General features: G+C 36.9%; 1 protein-coding gene across 1 annotated transcript in view; it reads left to right on the top strand.

Moving 5' to 3' along the window:
- The window catches only part of pex14 (peroxisomal biogenesis factor 14), a 73,510-nt gene extending 63,023 nt beyond the window's left edge, over positions 1 to 10,487 (top strand). The window contains exons 8-9 of the mRNA XM_015378162.1: positions 3,234 to 3,325; positions 8,494 to 10,487. Coding sequence (XP_015233648.1) covers positions 3,234 to 3,325; positions 8,494 to 8,941 — 540 coding nt within the window. The 3' untranslated portion in view covers positions 8,942 to 10,487. The remainder of the gene's footprint in view (positions 1 to 3,233; positions 3,326 to 8,493) is intronic.
- The last annotated feature ends 852 nt before the right edge of the window (positions 10,488 to 11,339 follow it).

Below are 11,339 nucleotides of genomic sequence, written 5' to 3'. Positions count from 1 at the left end.
ATGCTAATGACGAAGGAAACACTTCTCCAGCCAAAAAAAAAGGAAGAAAGGAGACACATAGTTAACAACAACAAGAGCTCTGTCCAGGAAAAAAGACCCAGCTAAGCATAAGATGCCAGGAGTACTTTCTATGGTAAATAAAAATGAGGAATGTACTCAGAGGCAATGGGAAAGACACCTCTGCCAATGCAGTTATCCAAGAAAGAAACTGCTTAATGAAGAACCACCCTAAAAATATGCTATCCATGTACAAGAAACTGAAGTATTTAACAATCTTTATATAAAAATATATAACTAACATGTTATATGCATATAAAATTTTTCCACAATGCAACATTACAGGTTTCACAAGTAGAAAACTGAAGTTTCTGAGCAAAGGTTACAGGTCAGAGTGCTAATAAATAAAATCAGGAAAACAGATGACTTTAATCCACCATAAAAAACGGATATTTTCAATAAAGTTAGAATTTCTTATAGATTATGAGTTTCTCTCCTCAGAAGCATTTTTAAAAGGTGCTCTACATTCTAACTGCAGTAGAGTATAAACATTTCGCTCAGTTGTTTGGTAAACGTTTCAACCTTCAACCTTCACTTAGTGGCCCTGCTGGATGCTCATCAACACTTAAGGTGAGCCTTTTACATTCTTAACTCTTCCGCAGTCATTGATACTCAAGCTCTCAGCATTCACCCAAGCACCCTGTGCACTTAGCACATGATCCTCGTACAATGTGTTTGTATCCATACTGACATAATGTATCTCAGAGCTGAAATCCAGTCCTGGCCCAACATTTAATTAGGTTTCTTCAGACTTAATAAGACATATGTCAGAGTTAGTGTTGTGTGACAAGCCTTGATGTGAGATATTATATGGTGCTGCTCAGTGGATAATGCACATTATAAATGTAGATGGCGGTTATCGCGTCTGCTTAAAAACTTTCTTTCCAGTGGTAGACGGTATAAATATATAGATATGGAACATTTTATTTCTTTTTAGAAATCAAAGTACTTCTCTGCCTTGGCCTTTTTTTCCTCCCTCTTTTTTTAAAGCTATTAATCTGTTTAAAGGGAAAATGAGGGAGAAGCAGAATTGAGCCTTATTATATGGGTGCCGTGGGGAGGCAAGGGATTAAGATGGTTCTAATGAGGTGACGGCTGTAATAAGAGTGTCTTTAGCAAGCCTCCATGCACCACCTCTAAAATATGGCTCCTTATCGGAGAGGTTTAGGAGCCGATAAGACCCCCCCACCAAAAAAAAAAAAAAGAGAGAAACTCCTATCATTCGTCTTCTCTCCTTTGCCTCCCTCTATCCGCTGTAAATGAGTCTGATCCCTTTCAGATGTGATTCAATTAATTTCTCTTAGATTTAATTACAAGCGAAAGAGTCCAAGTTATCCCACTCCCCTCGATAGGGGGTCCACGCTTCCTAACAAGCTTCCTCTGGTGAGTCAGGAGTGTCTTAATTACAGCTTTTACTTTTCTTTTATCCCAGTTTTTCCCTCGTCTACTTCTAATCCCTTCTGGTCTTGTCGTCCTATCGACTAGCTCGGTTATGTATTTGTGCTTTTTGTTTTAGGCGAGTAGGCAAGCAGTTAAAAGCAATTTGCCATCTTGGTCAGGTAACATCTGCTCACTGCAATCCATTCATAGGGTGAGGGTTGTTTTTGGGATGTTTTATTGGAAGAATCTTTCTTACTGCTGAATAAGCTTTCAGAAAAAAGTTCACAAGGTTTAGGCTAATTGGGTAAAGCAACACCTAGTGCCCGCCCACCAAAAATTTGGTTTTAGCCAATCATGGTAACAAATGAAATGGCAGCAGACGCCATGCAAAACCAAGACAACCTTTTTAAAAGATGAAATGCTTAATCCTGATAAAACTGATGTGATAAAAGCAACTATATGTACATACTGCTTTGCTGCAGCCTCTATTTTGGGTGGGCTCTGCACTTGGCAGCTCTTGCTTTTCGTCACAAATATCCTTTAACCATAATACTGCTGTATGTTTGGCCGACCCATTTTGATTCACTGTTATTTAAAATTCCTTTACTGTATTTATACAGGAACTTTAATATCAGTTTTCATATAAGACTAGAGGCAATATCATACTGTGTGTGAGAGAGTCAGCCAATGTTATATAGCTTTGTTGTTATGGCAAGGCAAAGGAATTGCAGAGGACATATTAAGAGGTGCTTAGGATGTTTTGTTCATAATCAATTCGATTAGCACAGTTAGCATTGCTAACAAAAGCGCATATGCTTATTTCTTCTTGGGGGTTTTTATGATTAGGCCAGAGATGTGCTTATAACTATAACTATTGCTCTTATTTTGCACAAACTACAAGCTAGCTGTCTTGCATAAGTAAATACAGTAATGGATTTAAGATTTGTGTAACTGGCTGTCAATGCATCATGTTGAAGAGACTCTACCTACTTTTAAACTCTACCCTGTTTTGGTTTTTGTCATAGTTTCTGGGGATTTTTGTTTCAATAAATATAAGACAACAAATGTATCAAAAATATATCATTAGTCTGGTATGTTGTAAAAGTTTTGTACATTTATCCCCTTTTCTCCTTAGGCTTTTATGAAAATTAAAATTTTCTTGCCTCTTCTTTTGAGAACCTTTAGGCCATTCCTTACCTAAAAAGAAAGTTCAGCATCAGATTTTCACCTGTAATTTGCCATTCAAATACCTTTTCATAATACCCTGTAGCATTTCATGCTACACAAATGTATTCCTCTGTGCGTGATAACTCAAAGCTTTGATAAAAGGCAAAAAGAACAAAACACACGGCAGTGCTTTTGCCTGTCTTCATAAATGTGCCCATTGTTCCCCCCTTCATTGTCATTATCCAAAACACTGCACACTGACCTAATCTTTTCTGGGTAATATGGAAAAATATGTAAAAACAGCCCGATTCACCCTCACAGGACTTCCTGACTTCAGAAAGGTGGCTGAAGTGGGTATGCTTGTCATCCCCAACAGAAAGCTGTTGCTAAGTTGACTCATGGCTTGACTGCAGGAAAACGTGTGGCTTTTAGCATTTGCATTTGCCATATTTGTTTACTTGCACCATCCTTTCACTAAATACGTTTTAAATATTTCATGTGGTTGAACTGTTAAAGGGCCTGCAGCGAAGGGACTTTGTTCCGTGACCGTACATGTGACCTGAACGGAACGTGTGTGTTTCTGTGTCACTGACAGTTGTGTCTGTGTCTCTCTGGGGTTTGTCCAACAGACATCATCCTCAACCAACCGCATCCTGGACAGCCAAACAGTTGGAGAGCTGAAGGCTGAGATTGCCTCTTTGAAGGGCTTACTGCTCAGCAGGTAACAAAGTTATCCAGACCTCTGTCACATGAAACAGCCTTCAGGTGTGTGGGAAAGGTTGTGTGTGTGGGTGAGTGTGTGTGACGGTGTGTACCTGTCTAGCCGTCAGAGTGAGGACCATTTTTCCAATTTCACCATCACATTGAGGACCACTTGTTGCAGAGTGAGAACATTTTTTTGGTCCTCACAAGCCATTTTGCTAACGGTTAGGTTTAGGGCTAAGGTGTCAATTGGGTTTAAGTTAGGGTGATGTATGCATTGGTATTGGTTAGCTTTAGGGTTAGTTTTAGGGTTAGGGCATAGAAAGGGTTGAAAATGACCAAAAATCAATGGAAGTCAATGGGAGTCAACACATGGTCCTCACTACATATAGCAGAACAAGTGTGGGTGTGTGTGTTTTCGAAGAGTCAGGACTCTTAGCTTGTGGCCTTTTTGATTTCTGTAATGCAGTCCATTTGAACTGTGTGCCAGTGACGCAAGAGCAAAGTACCATTTCCTTGATAAAATAAATTTATAGTTTCCACATAAATACACACTTTAACATCATTGCATGTTTCCTAAGCTTCCAAAAAGTTAAGGAATCCTTATTATGTAATGAGAAAATATAAACACTTTATATACTTATGGAGATCATTTGCTGGACTCATGTGTACTTGCATGTTAAGCTTTCCTGAACATCTCATATTTTCACTCAAAGTTTAAAAGTTTTAAGGAAAACACATTATTATTCTTTTACTTCTTTGGGTAAAATTGTGGTTAAAGGTTTGTGGTTAAAGTATTCACAGTGTACTTTTGCTGCCATATGGAATTGTATTCCTCATTAGCTACATTATGAGGTACTTGCTATTTATGGCTAGTATCTATTTTTAAATGAAGAATGTCCAAATTCTTAATCACATAAGTTCCACAAGGTATTAGAAACGTTTCTTAGGTATTTTGGTCCATATTGACCTGATTGCATCAAATTTTCTGGAGATTTGTTTACTTTGGATCTTTCACACGAAATTCATGTTTGGTCTGCTTTAAACGTAACACTGTTTGTTCTCCACCTTGAACCTTTATTGCAGGTGTGAATAAACTTAAATGAACCCTGGTCTAAATGTAACAACTGGACCAATTGCAGGTTACGTAACTTTGGTCAAATTATGTTTAACAAGAGAAATACGCTAATTGTGTTTTAATTTAGAGGTAATGCTTTTAGGAATTAATCTTCAGAAGGTTACCATGTCTTAAAACTTGTGCAGACATGTTTGTACATACAGAGCACATCTTAAAAGAAAGTGGAAAGCCTTTTGGGTTTTCAAAGCAACAAACCTCTTTTTTTTGCAAACATCTTTTTGCGCATGTTCCTTCATCAATATGCATATCATATTCTGATCAACAAACTTTGCAAATTCATGGGTGGAGGATATGCAAATGTAAACATTTACCATGTGTAAAGCGATTTTCCGAATCAGAAACTCAAATACAGCAGCAGTTTTTAAGTTCCTCTGAAAGTTGGGTGTCAACTGAAAAAAAAATATCTGCGGTCATTGTGGCCACAACTAACAATAGAAATAACTATAGTAAAGTACAAGCACTGGGCACAAAACATAAAAAAGAACGGAATTTAAATATGACATGCTTATGAAAACACCAAAAAGTCGTCAAAGAGAAGTGCGGTCAGGCTGAACTCCTTAAAATGTGCATATCTTAATCAGAATCTCCTCAATGTTTTTTACTCGATAAAATGAAATATAATGTGAATAAAGCAGTGGGGGAGTCAACAGACAAAAACAACTTAAATATTTCAGAAAACTCATGATTTATAAAAGTCATTTATATTTAACTTAAGTGATTTTCATAATTTTTTACGTTTTTTTTTTCATATTATTTAGAGATGGATTAGTTCTCTTAAGTGTTATGTGAATATTATTTAGTATTATAATAATTATTTTTTAAATAACATATTATTGTGTCTAGCTGCATGACTTGGAACCTCTTCTTTCTTCAAGGTATATACTAAACTGTTAGTAGAACATGCAATCTGCACATTTTAATGGGCAAAACTAAACTGGTTTGTACGTTTGAACATTTGCGCAGCAATCTTTGTGGATCATTTGCAACATATCCACTTAATGCCTAAGCAATAAGTGGAACCAGTAAGACCTGGACCTTAAGGTGGTTATGTCAACATGAAGAGGTGAAGACAAGATTGGAGCTAGTTCACAGATCCATGCATGAAAGTGGAGGAAAGTTACGGTAAAGACATTTTGTAAGACATTTTGAATTGAGAAAGCTTTCTAGATGAGAAGCAAAACATCTTCAAACTTGGAAAAGAAAGTCCAGGGGTTTGTTTTTAACTTTTTTTTATACACAGTAAAGAAAATTATAGCAAAGCCGGGCAACAATGGACTCTTGAATAGAAAGGGCAATGAAGGAAATTAAACCCTGGAGTTTCAACAGTTACAGGCTTTTGGTTAGTGCAATGAAAAAATTAAAATAAAATCGCAATATTGGTTGAAAAGGATTGCAATTTTGATTTTTTGAAAAACTTGATCAGCCCTAGTCTCGGTTCACCACTAAACACACTGTGGTTCACTTCTGATGTGAATATGAGCTATTAATTATCCTTCCAAAGTACAGGACACAGGAATTGCAAGGATTATTTGAGCCACTATTGTATGCCACATATGATATTTCTTAAATATCTACTCCCATTTTTTATTTTCTCACTAAACTACTCACTTTTTGATCAGCACCTCAGAGTAGAAAATACAAAGTAGGGCTGGGTGATGTGACTTAAAAAAATCTACTCCCCAATTGTTTTATTTAATTTTTTTCTCACTTAACTTTCAAAATAAAAATAACAAATGACATGTATTGCTTAAAAAAAAAAAGAACTTTGATTTTAATCATCCTCTCTGGTAGGTGACCTTCATTTAAAGAGCAACAAAATTCACGCTGTGAAACATGCTTGTAGAATAATCACATTTCATAACAAACATTGCAATATAACACTAAATGTTAAATAAAAGTCATTCTATTGGTTTTGAGTAGATATCTAGCAACAAAAAGTGATAAACTGATGTCACTCTAAGCTATGGACAGAAAATGATAACAGAAAAATTATGATTTTACAAAAATAAGTTCAAAAAAACAAAAAAAAATGTATTTATATTTTTTGAATATAATTAATACGTTCTAAAAAGTGGGATGTGTGTTAAACCTTACAAGTCAGAAAAAGGCCTACAGGTCCCAAACAAAAAAAAAAACAAAAAAAAAAAAGTTATGCTTTTTTTTTTTTTTCCATTAAACTACTGTAAATAAAGTAAGCTCCTGTCATCAGATTGGAACCAACCAAGCAGTTCTTTTTCTGTCTCGTAATTCAATGCTGGTATAAAAGCGAAGGTGTTCTCAGAATAGCTTGTAAGGACTACTAAATTCAACCTTGTAAAATTGCTGTGGAAAACGTAAAAATGGAGCATGAATGTGCTTGTTTAAATACTGTACATACTGAACGCTCAATTGCCTTTAAATCAGAGAAAAGCAGTGCATGTCTAAAACCTGTTAAGGTATGTATGTAATGGCTGCAGGGCTGAGGCTAACGAAAGAGATGCCATGAACAGAACAGCCGTCAGGCGTACTAAACTCTAATGTAGTGGTTCTGATTATGCACTGCACATTTTCCACAAAAACAGAAAACAGCAAAGCACATATTCTCACGGCTGCAAAGTTGATTAAATCTTTTTTTTATTATTTAACAACTTGACTCATACGTAGTGTATCGTTCAGCTGAATCATCGGGTTTTTTCTGTTTGTTTTCTTTATGGACTGACATTAACAATAGAGAGTATGACTATATTTTTAAAAAGGAATGGGAAACTACCAATGTGATTAAAAAATAAAACTATAAGTTGAAATTTCCTTTTTTTTTTTTTTTTTTTTATAAAAAATGGATATTAATACCAGAGTCAATATTAATGTTATTGAAGTGATAATTATTTGCACTGTTTTCTTTAGCCATCCTACATTTCTGCTCCTCCTAATCGGCTCAGTTGGGTCGATTAGCATGCATGATTATGCATCCGTGACCATAATGAGGCCTGAAGTAAGAATGTACATCAGAAAACCAGCAAGGACATAAATTGCTTAAGAACTGTCTGGTTGAGCATGTTTTGTTCCCCTCCTCTCTTAAATTTTAATCAGTAATAATCCTTTTGTCATTTGCTTTCCAAACATCATCCCGTCTCCGGCTGTAATTTTCATGACAAAGGCTTGAATCATAAAATAAATGCTCACCATCTGTCTCCAAACTTGTTACCTTTCTGTTCTACTGATCCAAATAGTCTCCAATCTGCAGCATCTTTTTGATCTTAAAAATTTCATTCTGGATAATTGGAGGGGAAAAAAATCATCTTTGCCAGGTGTGGTTAACATCTAGCTATTACAAGAAAAAAAATACACTGTATTGTAATTATAAGTGTTGCAAAGGTATCCATACGCTTTGAGCTTTCCTATAGAAGTCATGTCATGATTGTCTTACAAAGAGAGCACATTGCCTAAAAAACATGTATTATTGTACAAATAAAAAAAAAAAAAAAAGATGTTTGCTCCGATTACCTTTTTGTGACACTTAAGGCAGACTTCCAGAACTGCAAAGCCTTTCCATTATGTGTCCACCAACTTTGCATATATTAAGACTGAAATCTTAACAAATTTTCTTCTCTAGATTGTCCAACTAGATGGACAGCATCTCTACATAGATTATTGCTTGAAATCAGATTTATACCATAACTGGGCCTTTCTAACACCTAGATGTGCTTGAGCAAAAGAAATCCTTCCATTCTAGATGTGTCTTCATATTGAGAGTTATCTTCATGAAAGCCAATCAACCAGACCTTTTCCTGCTGTAGAAAAGCATGAAACTTCCACCACTATTTCATTATTTGCAGTATTTCTACCACACATCACACCTTTCAAACAGAAGCCAAAGAGTTTGGTTTTGTCTCAGTGGATAAAATAATCAGTTAAAATAATCAGTTAAAATAACTCCAACTAGATGATGATTAATAATGATGATAACCTCTTAGAAAAACTGTTTCCAAATCAAAATGAGGTTTTAAATGAACTTGTCATTAATGCTAATGTGGTTGTTGTTGCTTGTTTTTTTTTTATCAAACCAACAGGAGACAGTTTCCTTCCACTCCTGCTATTTCCAAGATCCCCTCGTGGCAAATTCCTCTGAAATCACCTTCAGCGACCGGCTTGCCGTCCGTTAATCACACCAACAGCAGCAGCGACATCTCCCCCGTCAGTAACGAGTCTGCTAACTCGTCCCCAGTCAAAGATGGACACCACATCCCCCAGGATGCGCTGGGAGGGCCAGATGGAGCCCACAATATTAACGGAGACACCTGCACTGCACCGCCATTAGACCAGGTCCGCATGGAAGTGCAGGGCGAGGAGGAAAAGAAGGACGAAGACGAAGAGGATGATGTTAGCCATGTAGAGGAGGAGGACGAGGTTCTGAGCATGCAGACGCAGGATCGACGAGGCGGAGATGGACAGATTAATGAACAGGTGGACAAACTTAGGCGGCCCGAGGGTGCCAGCAATGAGAGCGAGATTGATTAGCCGACAAGTAGGAAGCATAAAAAGGCTCACTTCTCAAATTGCCTCGTTTCTCTACATACCTCCCTGATCACACCTTTTGATTTCAAACCACCCTCTCCTTCCGTTTCTACTTCTTGTTGAATTCTGATGTTGAGAAAAACGAGGAGTAGGTGTGGATATTTAAAGGATTAACAGCTGACAGATATTGGAGGTGTTGGTGAATAAAAGATTGCCTACAATTTACTTTTGATCATACAAATCAAGCCGCATGCTAAGCAGTCTTATGTAGATCTCTCTCCATGGGGGAGAAATACTAGAAGTAATGGAAAAATCACAACAGCTTTAAAAGGCGGCTGTTTAATACTAACCATGCCTGACTTCTAGCTTTTAATTTAAATGATATGATCCAATTATTACCAGCTCTACCCTAGCAGTCTTGTAACTGTACTGAATTAGACCAAAGCTGCCCATCCGTTGGTCAGGAAGCAGATGTTGCTTCAGTCTCAAAGTTACAGGGATCTTCCTGTGAGGCTTTAGCCGAGTCGCTCTTCTTGCTGATGGCAATAGGAGAGGACAAGCTCTTCCAGGCCTGAAGCTTTTAGCCTCTTTTATGTGTCCTTTTGCATCGGTGTCAGTCTGTCAATAATTCACAAGGCCAGCAGGGTGGCATTTGGGTGAAATAAAAGCCCTGAAATTTGAGATTAGAATGTGATGACGGGCTTTGTTCCATGCAGGTGTCAGAGTGCTCATATGCTCAGAGGAGGAAGGGTTGGGGGAAGATAAATGTTCCCCCCCTCTCTCTCTGTCTCTGTGCTCTCCTTTTTCACCGAGGGCTGAATCCCGCATCTTTGCAAGCATTTGTTTGCACGCGAGTCAGACGAGAAAAAACCCAGACAGTCTGCAGGAGCTATATCCGCGTCTCCAGCAGGGCAGCTGATTTGGTTTGTGAAGTATGTTAATAATCAAATGATCAACAAATAACAGATGTATTAGTTCATGCAGCTTGAAATGTCAAGGAGGCTAAAAGCGGAAATCTAATACTGGAAGCCCAGTTGCATCGTATCATTTTCTGTGACAAACCCTGCGGTCCAAATTAGGTAGGGCCTCCCACGGTGAGTAATCTTTACAGAAAACGGCAACAATATTTTGTAATTAAGCTGCAGTAAGACAAAAGCGCTGCCACAGATGGAAGTTGCAGAACTGGTATTACTTTCTTTTTTCTCACTCTCTCTCCCTCTCTCTTGATGTGGAGGTGGATGAGGAAGTAAAAAAAATGCCCCATGATTGAAAAGGAAAGTAATAAATGAATACTTGAGTTATTGAATTACTCAATGTGTCTCAAGCTAACAAGAAGAGTCCATCACTGAGAGGAAGGGATGCCAGCCTTTCTGTCCCCGTCACGTGGAATCCTACGTGCAAAAATACAGCAGATGGTTTTATCCTGTAATTAAACACTGAATAGTATGTTTGCTGTAAAATCTTGAGTTTTTTGTATGGAGGGGAACCTTAAAAAAATGTATAAAATTCATCAATAACTGTAATAAAAGTGGTCCACCACAAAAACAGTGGCTTATTCTTTTAAAAGCTGTAACAGCATACTAAGAAATCAAGTTACTATTTTAGAGGTTAAAATCCAGAGAATTTGAAGAGTTTTTACACTTCTTTTTGAGTAAATCTGCAAGATATTTTTTTAGTCAAAGAATATCATATATTTCTGCGTCCTAAAAATATTTCAGTTTTTATAATTAAATGTAATTAATTATAGGACTTATATAATAAAGCAAGATTATTTTTTTCTCAATATTGCCCAGTATTTATATTGATCTATCCCCATCCACCCTGATGAGCCTCCCACTCCCAACAGGATGATGCTGCCACCACCGTGTTTTGTGGGTGAGGGTTTTTTTCAAGGTGATTTCCAGTGATGGTTTTGCTTCAAACATCATTTTTCTTTTACTCTAGAAAGTTCAATTTGGGTCTCATTGCCACAAAAATGTTTATTTTCAAGATTCTCCCACCTTATCGGAGTGGACAAAAATTTTGTGGTGTCGGTAAGAAATATTTATTATGTATTCAATCCAAACTTTTCAGGGATTTATAAAGAAAAAAAAAAGCTAACTTGTGCACTTTTTTGTCAATACCTTAGCAAGACTTTAGATTTCTGGTTTTAACTTATTAAAATGTTAAAAGGTTGAATACTTTTCCAAGATGCTGTAAAATGCTACAGATGAGAACAGCAGTCTGCTATATGTGTGTATTGATTGTAAAACCATGACTCATGTTTTACTGAGTGGTCTGAAACCATGACAAGCAGGGACTTCCACCATTTTCTCAGCTTTTTTCCCAGAAATGACTGAAACATTTTGAGATCAAATGCCTGAACCTTTAAAACTGTAGGTCGATCAACAGTGGTTACATC

Source organism: Cyprinodon variegatus, unplaced genomic scaffold (genome assembly GCF_000732505.1).
Source record: "Cyprinodon variegatus isolate N-32 unplaced genomic scaffold, C_variegatus-1.0 Scaffold165, whole genome shotgun sequence".
Taxonomy (NCBI): domain Eukaryota; kingdom Metazoa; phylum Chordata; class Actinopteri; order Cyprinodontiformes; family Cyprinodontidae; genus Cyprinodon; species Cyprinodon variegatus.
This window is presented reverse-complemented; position numbering and strand designations above follow the sequence as displayed.